General features: G+C 47.2%; 1 protein-coding gene across 1 annotated transcript; it reads right to left on the bottom strand.

Annotated features, from left to right (window-relative positions):
- Window positions 1–1,736: 1,736 nt before the first annotated feature.
- LOC102895387 (integrin alpha-X) lies at window positions 1,737–15,234 on the bottom strand (the record flags this gene model as incomplete). The annotated part of the gene is made up of 23 exons (XM_006907466.1): window positions 15,142–15,234; window positions 14,449–14,554; window positions 13,834–13,937; window positions 13,459–13,529; window positions 13,192–13,306; window positions 11,692–11,822; window positions 11,434–11,579; window positions 11,050–11,203; window positions 10,592–10,742; window positions 10,310–10,383; window positions 10,014–10,143; window positions 9,778–9,920; window positions 9,452–9,592; window positions 9,149–9,358; window positions 6,108–6,238; window positions 5,827–5,984; window positions 5,536–5,690; window positions 4,687–4,818; window positions 4,525–4,598; window positions 4,169–4,310; window positions 2,073–2,189; window positions 1,910–1,989; window positions 1,737–1,820 (listed from the first exon to the last, which is right to left on the bottom strand). Coding segments are annotated over exons 1-23 (2,786 nt in total), but the record flags the coding sequence as incomplete, so codon positions are not given.
- Between the last annotated feature and the right edge of the window lie 1,720 nt (window positions 15,235–16,954).

Here is a 16,954-nt window from a genome sequence, read left to right as displayed (position 1 = left end):
AGGGAGCAGGGCTGGGCTTCAAGCTGGGTGGGAGATGCTTGCAGAAGCTCCCCACAGAAGGAACAGCCAAGGTGGGGCTGGGCAAGGGTGCAGTGAAAGGGACTGAGAGCTATGCCATTGACTCACTGAGAGAGTGGAGACCAGGACCTTCCCTTCTCTGTGCCTCAGTTTTCCTTTCGGGCCTTCATGGGCACAGAGGATGCTCAGTGGGCATGTAGGACACAGCAAAAGTTTGAGGAGACTCCGGCTGACACTGGCCTTCCCTGAGGCCTTTCTCTCTTATTTCCTTGGGATTTCTGGGTTTGGGGCTTGGATGTGAGAGAGAACTCACAGCAGACTCTTTACTTCTTTTTAGTGCCTCCTTGTACCTGCCTGGGCCCCATGCCTGGAGACCCAATGGCCAACTCAGCCCCTCACATAGGTGGCTGGTCTCATCTCTGCCCCTCCATGTTCCATTCTTTGGGTACCTATCCTTAGCCTGCACAGTCTAAATTCTAGACCACCAGTCCTACTCTGAAGTCTCATTCCTCCTCTGCCAAGGGGCTTCCCCAAAATGCCCCAGTCTCATCCTGGGTGTCCCTCTGAATGAGCCTACTCATAAAGTAACATCTGCAGAGGACAGATGTTAGGCTACATGCACCTAGATATGGTGTGCCCTACCTGTGGGTGCTAACCCCAGTGCACACTCCAGCAAGCAAGCTCAGGAGCATGCAACTAGCTGGACTGCTGAGAGCCCCAATGTACAGGTGTGAATGAGAGTGTGAAACTCTGAGCAGGAGAAGGACATCTAATAAGACACATGGGCAGAAGTAGCATGGGAACTTACCCATGCTAAGCCATATGGGCCTGTTACATATCATAATTGCATATATTCCACAAGGGCGGAAGTTTGTGTCTGGTTTTGATTACATATAATAAAAGCTCAATAAATCTTCGTTGAATGTCAAATGAATTTATGGAAAGCAGCCACATCACTGTGCCTGAAACATAGCAAATGCTAGGAAGGTATCTGCTCATACATTTGATTTGACTCCTCAGTTTCAAACACCTCATCTACTCCTCCTGGGGCAGCATGTTAAGGCCTTTTCCTTTCATCTAGCTTCTCCCTGACTCTCAGCCTCTGCAGCAGGCAGGTCATTTCTCTCTATACTTTCTAAAGGGGATTTGGAAAAGGAGGACTGGTTCCAGAAGCTCTGCAAGTTTTAAATCTGCTCCTTGCAAAGAATTGTCCCACCCAAATGCCGAGGTCCAAACCCAATGCCATGCAACATTTACCTGAGGCCTCCCATGATAGAAGAGTCTACCCCCACCTTAGAAATTTACATAGCCTCAGGGTACAGCACCACAGAGAGACCTTTGATGAGATTCTGCTTTGGTTCAGGGTAACCTTGCTCCCCAATAAGGCTATAAAAACCTTGAAAACAAAGATACATCTCATCTCTCTTAGGGAATCCAGGACAATCTTAAGGTTTTTGAGAAAGCTTTCTGAGAACCATAACCTCTATTAAATGTATGATGTAATGATAATATCACACTTATTATTGTCATAACTAGCCCACAATAAATACTCAATGATCTATTAGTAAGTACTGCTACTAGGATCATCTACCGATTGAAAGGGTAGTGATAAAACCTAAATATTCCAGATGTTCAGCGGCTGCAGGGACTCCCTGAGAACCTCCCTGAGCCCCATCAGAGTGATGAAGAAAAACCCTTTTCAGGTCGTAGCGTGGCACCTGGTGATTATAGTGTAGACAGCATACTTCACCGGGAGCTCCAGCTGGAAGGTGGTCTTGCTGGTCCTAGGGGTGTTATTCTCACTGGAGAAAGAGGAGGAGCCCAGTTGGCAAGTGCCCCAGAAGAGGAGGCTGGGTGTGAGGGGGCACTGCCCCAGGCCTGGCCCACTCACCTACTCACATTGCCCATCAGAAGCAGCCGGTCTCCCAGCATGGCCTTAGGGGAAACATCAAAGGTAGCCGTGAAGGTGATCTGAGGAAGAAGCAGGCATAGGGTTGGGGGTAGGAAAGTCACCAAGGGATGAGAAGTAAGAAGTAGGTAGAAGTAAGGCTGACCTGGGCACCCTCGCGGAAGATGAGGTGTTTGATGCTGCAGTGGGTACTCTGGATGCCCTGGCTCTCAGCTGGGGCACTGTCACAGGTCAGGCGCAGGGATTGTGACTGCAGCTGGCTCTAGGCAAGGGCACGTGATAAAAAGTGAGTATCTGTTAGTATTCCAAAGAGACTCTATAAAGTAGTGACAGTTTCCTGGAATTTACTTCAAGGTTATGTTTTTTAAAAATCCTTAAATGCTATCTGGTCAGACTTCCTCCTAAAGTAGAAAGCCCAGATTTATTAGAGTTTCCTCTTTTACATTTATTGTTATTTTTTAAAGGCTTTTTATTGTGGAAATTTTCAAACATACTCAGAAGTAGAGAAACTCAATCCACGCCTGTGTACCCATCATTCAGCTTAAATTACAAATACTTTCTGCCTCTGTTTTATTCAGCTACAGTCCACTTTTTTTTTTTCTGGATAATTTAAAGCGCATTCTGAATATTACATCATTTCATCCAGAAATACTTTGATTTATACCACCAATAGATAAGGGTATTTTTTACCATAACTAAAAGACTCAACAAAACACATCTAGCAAAATTAATAATAACCTACGGCCATGCTACCCTGAACAAGCCCGAACCCATGTGATCTCAGAAGCTAAGCAGAGCCTGGTTAGTACTTGGATGGGAGACCACCTAGAAAGACCAGGTGCTGGAAGCATAAAAAATAAAAAAATAAGGGATTGTAAGCTGACAATGTCCTTGCAATCTGTGAGGTCAACCAAGTGTTGCCTTGCCAAATAAATAAATAGACAAACAAATGAACAAAATTAATAATAACTCCTTAATATTAATCCAAATCATGTTCACTCTTCCTAATTTGTGCCCAAAAACATTATTTTACAGCTCATTTTTAAAATTAATGTCCAACAAAGGTCCACGTATTGCATTTGGTTGCTATGTCTAGAAGTACCTTCAATGATAGGGCACTCACCCCTCATGCAGCTGGATCTTGCCATTTCTAGTACTTTCCTTCAAATGTTAATCAAAATATGATCTCATTGGGAGTACCAGCTTCAGAGAGACATAAGAGACCAACCAACCAAGTATAATGTGTAGACCTACTTTAGATGCTGTTTCAGGTGTAACAGCATCTTGAGGTAATTAAGGAAATTTTATTATGGTCTAAATATCAAGGAATGATTCATTTCATTGGGTGTGATAATGGCATTGGGTTGTGTAAGATGTCCTCACTGTCCAGAAGTATAGAATGAAGTAAGGATGAGTGGCATAATGTCTGGGATTTATTTTAAAATACTTCAGCAAAGGGGAAAAAAAGATTAAATAAATGTAGCAAAATGTTGACAATTGTTGAATCTGGGTGGTAAGTTTTGGGAAAGTTTGTTGAACTACTTTCTACTTTTGTAAATGTTAACATTTTTCATAATAAAATTTTTATTAAAAATCTGTTTCACTTTGACTCAATATGGTCCTAGTTCTGTCTTCTAGAACAGGGATTGCCAAACCACCAATTTTTATAGATAAAGTTTTATTAAAACACAGCCATGATCATTCATACACATATTGTCAATGACTGCTTTCACTCCACTACAGCAGAATTGAGTAGATATGACAGACACTGCATGAACCACAAAACTGAAATATTTATTTTCTAGCTCTTTATAGAAAAAGTATGACAAGCCCTGATCTAGAGTAACCAATTAATTTAACTCCTTCTTCTATAGCACAGTGTTTTAAAATATTCGAAAGCCAAGATATGTTTTCCTTTAAAGGAAGAATATTTATATGATGTAGAGTACAAAGAAATTTAAGGTAGGATCTCCTCTCTCTCCATATTAACTGCCCCCTGGGAACTCATTCCTAATAGTCAGTGTACTTAGAATGTGATGCCCAGAGATGAATACAACATAAGGTGAGGCAAGTACTAGATAGCACAATCATATTTATCCAATCATGACCAGCCAAGACCTCTTGGTTAATGAGAGGCTTCTAAGCAATGGCAGCACCAGTCTGAGCTGTGAACTCAGTACAAGAGTCTCTGCTGACCCCAAACCATCATCCACTTCCTTCTCCAGAGAGAATAAATAATACCTGGCTCCCTGCCACACGTCGATAAGACAGGCCTGGTGGGTAGAAGAAGGTGACTGTGGTTCCATAGGAGTCCTCACCATCATTCCACACTGTCACTTCCATGTTCAGCTCCAGGTTACTCCCCACCACCAGGGTCTTCAAGCTAGGTATTGGGGTATAGGGTAGGAGATGATTCTGTGACTGGGGCGAGAAATGGTCTAGGGATGAAACAGAGTCAGGAGGTGGGGGAGATTGGGGGGACAGGATGTCTGGTTTCTGAGCACAGGATAGAAATGTTATGGAGAGGTGGGCATGAGCTCTAGGTGCCAGGAGGAGGGCTGGGGGACCAGAGCAGGTCTAAAGGGGTAGAGGTTCACCCTGAGAAGCCAAAGGAGATGCCAAGGTCATCCTGGCAGACGTGGTCGGCTCCACAGTTCTTCTCAAAGGGAAGCTGAGAGGGAAAGCAAAGAGGGGTTTTCCCCAAAGTCTGGAGTCCACCCCCTTCACTCCCTCTAGAAGATCCCAAAGCCAAGACTCACAGAGGCCATGAAGTATCTGGGAGCATCCACAGCCAATATAGGCTGTAGGTTTCCAAAGGAAGGTTTGGGCTTGCCCACCAGGGAGAAATTGAGACGCAAGGTAATGGGGGTCACTGAGTCCTCCACACAGGCCTAGAGAACAGACATTGAAGAGAGCAGGTGGCTAAGGAAAACAGCCTCACAGTCACTAGCTGTGTCCCATCTCATCTGTAAAATGGAATAAAAATGGTACTCACCTGCACTTATTAAACACTCATTGCTAAGATTCCGCCATGTGGAACTTCTGCTGTGATTATCCTCTGCCTTGATATCCCTCCCCTAACCTCCCACAGGCTCACTCACTCTATTTAGGGTCTTCTCAAACTTTACATCCTCCAAGAGGCCTCTGGACACCCCTCTGTTCACTCCCTGGCTTTATCTTCACAGCATTCATCACTACCTGACTCCTGTTATCTAGGAACTTGACCATTTTTGGTCTTCCCCAGAGCTCCCTGTGAGCATGGACTGTTTTGTCCACTGCTGTGTCTCTGACACCTAGGACAGGGCCTGTCTCAGGGGAATGGCTTGATACAAGAATCCCAGCCCATTGTTCCATAGTTGTCTGAAGCAGTTGTACTCTTTTACTAAAATCCAACTTTGTAACTTCTGGCAGTTACAGCCAACACATTCATTCATTCTCACTCACTCATTCACTCATTTGGCTAACAAATGTTAAGCTCCTCCTAAATTCCAAGTGCCATGCTGGGACTGAGCCACAGTGAGGACCAGAACACACCCCATTCTTTCCCTTCCCAGCCTGCTGCCAGCCTTGGAATTGCCTCCATCCCCAGAACTCCAAGGCCTCCTCACCGGGAGAAGGAACCTCACGTCCTCACAATGCTGTCTCAGCCCAAGGACTCTGACACGAGTCAGATTCCAAGTCTTTGTCTCCTCAAAGATGGCCCGGGGACTCAGGCGGCCAGGGTCAAGGGTCAGGTCAAAGGTCACAGAGCTTTGGAGGTCACCTATAGGGGAAAGTAGGGGATGGGAAGGGCTAAAAGAACCATGAACTCCCCAGATGGGCAAGGAGCAAGGCAGGAGACTAGAGTCTTGGGTTGGAGGACTCCAAGGTCAGGGTATTCTGGGTCAAAGAGGACTCACCCAGTCGGTCCTTGGAGCTTTTATAAACATGAAGGCAGACATTGGCATTAACCAGTGGCTGGACAAAGGGCATCTGCTCCTGACACTCAAACACAGACCTGGTGATCTCTGCAGGTGTGATGCGGATGCTCACCCATACCCTGAGCACAGGTCTGGTTCTGCGGGAAGAACATTGAGGATAGGCCCTTGGTCACAGGAGGACCTGGGATGAGGGTGAAGAGGCTGATGTTCTAGGTGAACCTAGGACCACCTGGAGAGTATCTGAGGAAGGCTCTTCTCACCTGAGCAGCAGTGCATGCCCCTGGGCCCCCACAGCCAGGTCCACCAGTCCATCCAGGGTGAGATCTTGACCTCCGCTCAGTGACTGCCCAAAATACTGGAGCCTGGGGAAGAACTGGGATCCTGCAATCCTCTAGCCAGAGAGAGAAAGGCAAGCAAGGTTGGGGGTTGAGGGAAACAAGTTGGAGATCAGCAATGGGAGGAACAGGGAGGTAGGCATGTGGGAGACAGAAAGAAGGGATGAGTAGTGAAAAGATGTCATCAAGGAGAGCCTAAAGAGAGGAGTGGGAAAATGATGACTAGAGAAAAGGAAAGATTCCTAAGACATAAAATGAAGATCGAAAGACTAATCAGGTTTCAATTCTGGCTCCTCTGCTTATATTAGCCATGAGCACTTGGACATGGATTCAATCTTTCTGTGCTTCAGTTTCCACATCTCTCACGGGAATAATAATACCTCAGGGTTTAGCCATAAGTAGCAAATGAATTAATTCATACAGTTCTTAGAATAGCACCTGGAATATGGTCATTAGTCAATTACTAATTATGATGAGTGTTTGGACTAGAAGGGACCTCAGCTCATCCAGCTACAACTTCCTCTGCAGACAGTGCCAATACCACACAGCCTTTAAGAGAGCAACTCCAGACTGAAAATCAGATCCTCCGACCTCAGGCCCAAGACCCCTTTGTGCTCCCCATGGCCACCCTGTCTCTTCAGAGGACAAAGAGGGATCAAATTGGGGTGGGAAATGGCTATGCCCATATGCAGATTCTATGCTCCAAGACTTTGCCTCACCTGTGGGTCCCTTCTCTTTTATTTCTATTGGTCCTGTAATGAGTAATCCCTTGGGAAAATGTGCCATATAAATATCTGGGCACTGTTGGGACTGGGAGACATTAAGAGTAATAATAATAAAATGAAAGAGAAATTTACCAATTATGAAGGGAGTGTAGAGATGAAGAGGGAGGTAAAATTATTACAAACACATTCAAGTGGCCTCACACCCAGGAAAACTGATCTCACCACCATACACTCTCTTTGGTGTGTGGGCCTTTGGGGAAGAAGGCAAGACTTTTCCAGTCAAGTATGTGGTGAGATACATCATGGAGGCAAAAGGAAAATCATGGTCGGCTGTGAATCTGGAAAGGCCTCCTCTTGGAGTCAGGTCTTGTGGGTATAACCCAAGCAATATTTGCAATCAAGGGTCTACGTAGACCCTCTTAGCCACTGCAGCAAGGAGAGGTTAAAGTTGGTGTGAACTGAATACAGTTTCATGACAACAGATGGATTCTCATTATTCTCAACAAAGCCTTTCATCCTCTTCTTAAAGTTCCATTTCTTTAGAATCCCTTCAGTTGTTAAACTGTATTAACAGTAATTGATTAACGTAACACCTATTATGTGCCAGGCACATATGTATTTGTGTGCTGTATATGTACTCTATGTACATGTATGTACTGACCCATTTAATATTCATAGCAGCAGCCCAATAAGGTTGGTTTATTATTACCACCATTTTACAAATGAGGGAACTGAGCACAGAGAGGTGAGTAATGACCAAGATCACATATCTGTGAAGTGACAGAACTTCAGGGATCTTCTTTGACTTTTTTTCCTAACAACTTTTTGAGATACAATTCACATACTGTACAATTTCCCTTTTAAAGTATACAACTCAGTGTTTTTTAGGATGTTCAGAGTTATGTAACCATTAACAAATCAATTTTAGAACATTTTCATCACCCCAAAAAGAAACCCCATACCCTTAAGCAGTCACCCCCATGTCACCTCCTTGCACTCGCAGCCCCTGACAATCATTAACATACTTTCTGTCTCTGTGGATTTGCCTATTCTGGAGATTTCATATAAATACGATCATATAATATGTGGTCTTTTGTGACTGGATTCTTTCATTTAGCATAATGTTTTCAAGATTCATCCATGTTGCAGCCTGTGTCAATACTTTATTCCTTTTTATGGCTGAATAATATTCCATTGTACAGATAGACCACATTTCACTTATCTATTCTTCAATCAATGGTCATTTGAGTTTTTTCCACCTTTTGGTTATTATAAATAATGCTACTGTGAACATTTGTGTATAACTTTTTATGTGGACATACGTTTTCAGTTCTCTTTGGTGGAATTCTTGGATCATACAATACTCTATGTTTAACCTTCTGAGGTACTGCCAGACTATTTTCCAAAGCATCTGCACCATTTTACATCCCACCAGCAGTATGTGAGGTTTCCAAAGTCTCTACATCCTCACCAACATTTGTTATTATGTTTTTAATTTTAGCCATTCTATTGGGTGTGAAGTGGTGTCTCAGTGTGGTTTTGATTTGCTAATGACTGATGACTAATAATGTTCAGCATTTTTTCATGTGTGTATTGGTCCTTTGTATATCATCTTTGGAGAAATGTCTACTCAGATCCTTGGCCTATGTTTTAATTTTGCCAAGGGAAGCAGCCCCTCCCTACTCAGGGAACCCTGCCCCATTTGGTGGAGGGCTCCTACCTGGATGAGCATTTGGCAGGATTACTGCTAGCAGGAGAGAATAAAGTCATATATCATCCATGGAGATGAAAGGGTGAGTGGAAAGGCAAGCTGAGCAATCAGATCTAAACTGATTGGCAACAGAGAGCCACCAAGAGACTGAGCACTGGGTTAGAAGTCAGGAGACAGGAACCTTTCTCATCACCATTCCTGATCTACTATAAACCTTGGACAAATCAAGTCATTTATCTTCTCCCGGCCTCAGATTTTATCTCTAAAATGGGTTTGCTAATGCCTGGCCAATATATCTTGTAAATCTGCTGAGGGATTACAAGGCCTGGGTGGAGAACCCATCAAGTATCAAGTCCCCATACAAATCAGGGAATGAGCCTGTTAATACTTCTGTTTGCTGCCTATGAGATGCCCAATAGTGGGCAAAGGAGGTAAAATAGGTAACAGCAAATTTTCCAGGCAGCCGTGTAAAAGACAAGGAAAAGCAAGGAGGAGTTGTCATAGTGACAGAATCCATGACAGGGCCTCACCTGGCTGTGGATGAGGCTGATGCCCAGTCCTAAGGTTCCATGAAATAGGTAGACAGCACCCTGGTTCTCCTGCTCTCCCGGGGCTCCAATGGCCACGTCCATCAGCTTGTCCCCATTCACGTCCCCCAGCACTGTCAAGGCTGCCCCAAAGCGGCCCCAGGGGTGGCCTTGCTCCCCACAGAGAATGAACTCACACTGCCACCTAGCCCTCTGCAGAACAAAACCAGTGCCAGTCCCCAACCCGGGCAACTCCTCCACCCCACACCCAGGCCCCACCCAGCCCAGGTTCCATCAGCCACTCACCCCCCGGGGAAAGGGGCACACAGACACCTGGCCGCCCCGGGTCGGCTCATGGTAATGAGGGGCCCCGATGAGGACCAGGTCGGAGCTGCCATCTCTGTCCACGTCCACAGAGCAGAGGGAGGCCCCAAAGTAGGAGCCAATCTGGAGGGCAGAGCGTGAAGTCACCCCACCTGCCCCTGCCAGAGGCACCCCATCTGGGCCAGGTCCTGCCTCTCCTCAGGGACCAGGACCTCCCTACCACAAGCCCCAAACCCCTTCATCTCTTTCCTCTCTGTCCCTGGAGACTGCCACCCTCATATTCCACTCTGACTTCCTCCACATCCAACCTGGGTCCCTGTGACTTCAGCCTTCGGCCTCCATTGCCTGGACACCTGGGCGAAGAGGACAACTTTCCCAGTGTGCTGATGACGGGGGGCCCCCAGGACCAGGATCTGCACCCCCTTCCAAAGGGCCAGCTCTGTGGAGTAACCTAAAGGAACCAGGCCTCAGCACAAAGGCTCTGGGCTCCTACCCCTCCCAGGCATCTCATCTCCCGCCTGTCACAACCAAAGCCTTTTCTCACCCAAATAAGAGTCCCTCATGTCCACATGTTCTTGAGACATGTTGATGAAGATGGGGCTTATATTTGGGGGGTACAGGAAGGCACCTCCAGACCAGCTGAAGCTTCCCACAGCCCCTAGAACTGGTCCATCCTGGGAAGAAAGGATTCTGGGGCTGAGTAGAAGGGAGCGAGAAGAGACAGCAATTCCAAAGCAATCCCTGACGCCGACTCCACTCTCATCTAACACCCACCCTCACCTCCCCCCATCCCTGCTTTCCCTTAACCTACATCAGTGGACTGAAAGGGACCCCACTCACAGGTGCGAATACAGCACTGAAGCCCTCCTGGGACATCTCCAATTCAAAGGAACTACTGCTTATGGTCTGTGTACCTAGGGGAGGGCATGACATTTGGGTTCCACAGGGGAAGAAAAGTTTTGCCAGGTCTGAGAAGGACACCTCACCTTTAAGAGGGTCTAATGTTAGAGACTAATACCCAAAGGGAGAGGTTGTTGTCCATGATGTTTGGGTCCAGGTTTAAGAAGAAAAAGCTTTTATGAGCGAGGGTTTCTGATGCAAGTATTTCCATCTCTGACTTACCCTCAATGGCAAAGATCTTCTCTTTCAGTTGGTTTTGAATGTCTCTCAAAGCGTCAAAGTTCTCCACTTTAAATATATATTCATGGGAGGGACTTGATGCGATGTCATTTAATTCTTTCCAGGAATTTGTCTCTCGAAAAGCCGATCCCACCTGTCCCAACAAAGACCAACTCAATGAAAATAATCATAAACCTAATGTGCCTGCCACATGCTGGGTGCTGATACCTTCCAATAGCACTGCAATGTTAACATTACTACACCTAGTGTACAGGTGAGAAAAATGAGGCTTACAAAGGATTAAGGAGTTTAGGGGAAAAGATCAGTGTTCCCAAGCCAAAACAGTTTTCATACTAAAGGAAGTAGAAGCTGAGAGAGCTGAGGTTTCTGTCCCTGAAAGAGAAGTTATCTGAAGTGGAAGCAAGGAGAGAAAGCAGTGGGAGAGCATCCCCACATCTTACCCCGACTGCATAGCGGATGATGCCCGCTGCCTCAGCCATGGGGATGACATCCTTATAATCCAGGTAGTCGCCTTGTTTATTCCCATCAGTGATGACGATGAGGATCTTGGAGGCATCATTTCGGGCCCCACTTGGGGCACTGAACAATTGTTTTCTGTCAGGGAAGAAGAGAGCCCAGAGGCTTCTGCCAGCCCCTGACACCTTGTGAGAATGAGGAGGTGCTCGTTCCTCCAGGAGGCGCTGATCCCACCCAGAGACCCCCAGATTGGTGAGGAGACCACAGATGGAATTTCAGTTCCACCTGTCCTTTATTCATGGAGATGGATGAGGCCCAGAGGAAGACAGTATGCTCTGGGAAAGGACCTGGAAGAAGTCAGGACTCACATGACCTTCCTGATGGCTGTGGCTGTGTGAGTGGCCCCTCTCAGCTGGTACACAGAATCCAACAGGCCTAGTGGGTCTGAGTTGTAAGTGAAGTCTTTGAAAGTGAAATGCACCCGAAATTGGTTGGAGAACTGCATCAGGGAGAACTGGGAGAACCGCATGGAGCTGACACAGAGACCTCTCCTCCAGAACTCTCAGTGCGCCTCCCACAAGCCTCCCTAATGGGCCCTGCACACTCGCTTTCCCCCATGGGCACACCTGGGTGTTGGGTCTCTGGAACTGGCTCATTACAGCCTTCACGAAGTTCAGCATCTTGGCAAAATTGTTAGAGGAGATGCTGCCCGAGCCATCAATTAGGAACACGATGTCCTGCTCCTGCTTTGGGCACTCTGGGGAAAGAAATGGCACCGGTCATCTGAGGGAATCTCCCAGAGCCCAGGATCTCAGCTTCCTAGTGACAAGAACTCAGCCCCCAGAGGCTTCCTTAAACCTTGCCCAGAACAGGGCCCTTTGTCTCCTAAAGTCTCTAAAGAGGATACATCTGTGATTTAGTGATCATACCTGTGCAGCCAGCCTGGTTGAAAAAAGTGAGAGTTCCTGTAATCCGATAGTAAGGAGCTGAGCCTCCCTTCGACCTCGGTAGTGTACCCCTCCCCCTGGGTTTCACCACCCTCTTCCCAGAGCATCTCCATGATCCAGCGATGAAAAGACTCTGCTCCAGCCCCTGACCAGGGTCTATCCTCATTGGTTAGTGCTGAACTGTATTTTTGTTAAATATTTTTAATGTCACCCGTGATAATAGCCACACATTGTCTTTATTATGTTCTCAGCTTAAATACGGGCTCCCACTCCCCTCTGGTGTGAATACAGGATCTGTCCTTAGAAGAGGAAGCTCTCCCAGCTCTCGAAGAGGAAACATCATGCCATTTCTAGCTCCCAGTTCCCCTTTCTGTTCCAGAAGCCTCCTGGAGTGGTGTCCTAGTTGTTCTCATGGGAGCTCAGGCACCCGTGGGTAAAGATCAGAGCGTACCCATTCAATGGCTAGATATCAGTCTCCCCAAGGGCCTGAGTGTGAATGTGAAACCAGGAAGGGGCCTTGGTCTGCTGTGGGCTAGGTCTGAAAAGCTCAATGTTCTACCTTCTTATCCCCCATTCACATCAGCACCAGGGAAGCCAGGTCCTATGCATCAACCTGCACACACACACATGCACATATACACAAATGCATGTATACATGCACACATACACATACATGCACATGTACTTGCACACAAATATACACATGAACACATGTGCATCATGCACATACACATTCAGACTGTCTGCACCCTCATCACCCCTTCCCAGCCTGCTGCACAAACCAGTTGGTTACACCCCAGGGTGCACTAGGTGAAAATAAATCCTCTTCTCTAAAAGTAATAGTAATTGGCATTAACTGAGCCCTCATCACATGCCAGGCACTATGCTAAACCCAGGCCATGGAACATCTAATGCTACTCTCACTGTTGGGTGTGTTATTATACCCACCTGACAGACCAAGAAACTGAGGCTCAGAAAGGGTAAGGTCATAGGAAAGGTTCCGCAGTGGGGCAGTGATGGGGCAGTGGCTCCCCAGCCTGTGTTTGAAAGCACTACGCCATCCAGTAAGCTTTTTTCCAGATCTTTTTTTTACCTACTCTGGTAAGAGTGTCTCACCCCACTGCACTCCCAGTCACATATGTATGGGCTCCCCACAGACCCGGTGGGCTGAACACTCACCCTGCAGGGCAGAAGGGAGCCTCTGGGCCTGCCAGGAGGGGAAGGACAGCAGGAAGCAGAAACCAGTCAAATACATGTTCTCTCTGCAGGCATGGTGCACAGTGGGACCACAGGCCTGGAGACAGACGGGGTTGGTGGACGGGCTGCCCCTGCTTCCATCCCACCCTCCTATCCCAGCACCTCCACACTCCACAAGACCCCCAGTTTTAGCATCCCCAGGTCCCCACTTCTTTCCTCAGAATATTCCTGTGACCCAGGGCAACTCACCAGCAGCTGAGAGGGATTGGTGGAAGCTGTCAGGGACAGGCCCAGGGACATGTTCACAGCCTCCGGGGGTACTGAGGGGACAGATATGTGTGTGGTTACCCTCAGGGCAGAGGAGTTAATGTACAGTCTGGGCAAGAGTCCCCTCAACCCTGGGAGACAAGGAGGTCTGACAGATAAAGGGGGTTTGCAGGTCTTGATGAAGCTACGGGTGCAGGAGTGCAATGGGCAGGGAGGCCTTCAAGGAGTCGGGAAGCCTGTCTGAAGCTAAGGGTCTGCAGACAGAGCTGAAGCTGGGATGTGGGTCCTCTGCACTCCTCACATGACCGTAGAGCATGGGAGCCTAGACCTAGGTCCCAGAGAGGGGCAATGACTCACCCTGTAGGCGGATGGGCTCACAAGTGGCTGTGCTGTAGTCACATTGGTAGAGGCCACCTGTTTGGTTGGCAGCCTTTATCTCCTGAGGAGCTCCAACAACAACCCTTTGGGGAGACAGTGAACACCACAGTTAAGAATGTGGATACTAAAACCAGACTGCCACTCCAGCAAGTTTGCTTCAGCTCTCTGTGCCTCAGTTTCCTCTTTAGTCAAGTGAAGATTAATAAAAATTTAAGTTTCGCATAGAAGGGATTTTTGTTTGTTTTATTCTCTGGTATATGCCTGGCTCCTGAGACATACAGTAGGTGCTCAATAATTGTTGAATAATAGATTCCTACTGCATAATATTTTTGTGAGGACTACATCAGTACCCATATAAAGGGTGCTTGGCACAGTGCCTGGCACTTTGTAAGTACTCAATAAAAGTTAGCTGTGATTATCAAGGTGGCAAGACAGCATCTGCTTTCAATTCAACTCTTCATAACCTTCAGGAAATTGCCATATCAAACAGAGAGGTAGATTTGTGAATAAAAGGAAGGGGAGGGGGAGGAACAGGACTCTGTGCAGGGAGAGAAGTTGATGAAAGCCAAATACCAGTCACCACTCAATTCTCACCAGGAGTTGGCATACTGGACCACACTGTGTCCAAACCCAGCACTGTCCATGAGGAAGGTTGTCGGCTTGTCTGTGTCCAAGTTGAAGCAGACAGAGGAAGCCAAGGCTGGGGAAGAGGGTGAGGAGAGAAGCTTTGGAGAAGGCTCTTCTTCCTTCTCCATCTCTCAGCCCCAGCCCCCATTCTCCTTTCCAGGTCCAATGCCCCAGTGCCTCCTGGTCTTCTGGACTCCCAGGCTCTGGCTTCTCTCAGCCCTGCTTCTCTCTTTTGGATAGTCCAGAGACAGCTGTTCACCCAGTGGTCTACTGGCAAGTTTCTATTCTTCATTTCCACCAAGCAACACCCCAGCTCTAAAGATGCTCTTTCCCCATCCCCACTGCTGAGGCTCCTAAGAGGGAGAGTCCAGGAAAACTTGGAACCAAGGGGCACTGTGGGCAGAGCACAAAGTTAACTTGTTCTGCCTATATGAGAAATCTCTGATTGTCCAGGTAACTGGCCTCTCATCCAGCATCTTTTGAAATCCATCCCCACTCCAAAGTGGTTCCTCAATACCCTCTCTCTCCACAAACTTAGGAGATAGTTCTCAAACCCTGGGTCCATCTCCTATTGTCTGAGTACAAAACATGTGCATTCTCAACTCTCTTCCTATCTGGACCCCAACCTCTCAACCCACTTCATCAGGGCCCCCAGCTTACTCATCAATAGGAGAAGAGATGTCCCGGTCCCGGTCATGACTGGAAGGCCAGACTTGGGCTTCCAACCTCCTGAGCCACCGGTGAAGAGCTAGACCAAAATGCCAAGGGAAGCAAGCAAGCAGAGAGCGTGTCAAGAGGCCAGAGGCATAGGGGAAGCTGTCAGCATGACTCAGAACAGGGGGGCGGAGACTATGACTAAAATAAGCAGAAAAAGGTACCAAGGCAGCCCACACACTCTCGTCCAAGATCTTTTTTAATCCAAGATGGCTTGACTTGCTTCTCTTGCTTCACCATTCTAGGCTTTGGGGGATACAAATCCCCTGCCCCGCCTTAACTCTCCCAGTTTCTCTTGTATTAGCTGAAGATTCCCCTTGACCTTGAGACTTCAGTTAGCCTGGGAGAGGAAAGGGGCAGATGTCAGGGAAAGTTCAGGGCCCTAATGGAAACCATTGTGGAAACCCTCCACTTCTGATCTGAAAACATCTGGACCAAGAAATCAAGCATCTGAGCCCTAGGAGGAGTACAGAGTGGGTACTCATTTATTCATCATTTATTCAACAAATCTAACTTAAGGTTGATTATACACACTCTCTCTTAGCAAAAAGAGAAAAAAAACCCACAAGGTCCCAGCCCTGGGGTCATTAGTAAAGAAAGCATATGCGCAAACAGCAAGACTTTGCTGTGAAGGGAAGCCCATTGACCACAGAGTATCTTATCCAGACTGGGAGGTGGTAGATTTCCAAGAAGGCATCCTGGAAGAGGTCACACTTGAGCTAAGTCTTAAAGGTAACTGACTTAAAGGGAAGCCTGTGTCCAAAGGGGGGCCCAATGTGGAAGAGGCATGAGATGGGAGGGCCTCTGAGGAAATCGGTGGTGGAAACTAGAGAGAGGGTGGTGAGAAGTGGCAAGAGATGAGGTCAGTGCTGTGTGGGAGAAGAGGAAGTAGAAGCAGGCCTCAGGCCCAGAAAGGGTCCTTAAGGCATGTTGATTTTATCCTGAGAGAAGAGGGAAGCATTGATCTTCACATTTATATTTTAGAAGGCTAGAAAGAGGGGCTGTATGAGGCATAGTTTCATTGGGAACTAGTGGAGACAGATCAGTCAGGAGGGAGATTATGGGGACCTGTGAAGTGAGCTAGTGGCCATGGGGATGGACTGGAAGGTGATTGGTTACTGACGGGAGCACAGTGGTGATAGTCCCTGAGCTAGAGAGCACTGACAGAGGAGAAAGGTGGTGGGCTAGGCCAACTTTGGTTTTGAGAAAACCAAAACATAGTGTTTAAGAACTTGGATTCTTTCAACCTCTTTAAACCTCAGTTTCGTCATCTGCAAAATGAGAGTGATAATAAAAATATGTACTTCCTGTTGTTGCTAGGAAGGTTGAGTAAGTGTGAAATGCTTAGAAGAGTGTGTAAGAACTTTAATTATTGACTATGATCATCACTTTGATTGTTGTATTGGGTAAGCGGAGCTCGACGGGCTTTCAAGAGGGATGTTCTGGGGGCAGTGGGTGTGTGCAGCTGGACCTCAGGAGAAAAGTTTAGGTTGGAGATGAAGTGCTGGATGAGGTCTTGGTGGAAGTGTGAAGAGGGAAGAGAAAGATGGGCCGGAGTGAGTACCAGGGAAATGCCAGTGTACCAGGAGAGCAGGAGCCCACAAAGATTGAGAAAGGAGTCCTTGAAGAGAAAGAAGCCCAGGAGAGAGAAAGGCATTGTCAAAGGGTAGCCTAAAGAGGAGTGTAAGCAATGTCACAGGATGGCAGATGTCAAGTGAGGTAAGAAATGAGAAAGTCCCCAGATCTGGCGACAAAGGCT

This window comes from Pteropus alecto, unplaced genomic scaffold, assembly GCF_000325575.1.
Source record: "Pteropus alecto unplaced genomic scaffold, ASM32557v1 scaffold4332, whole genome shotgun sequence".
Lineage (NCBI taxonomy): Eukaryota > Metazoa > Chordata > Mammalia > Chiroptera > Pteropodidae > Pteropus > Pteropus alecto.
The sequence above is the reverse complement of the archived record's forward strand: the minus strand, read 5'-3'. Positions and strand labels throughout refer to the sequence as shown.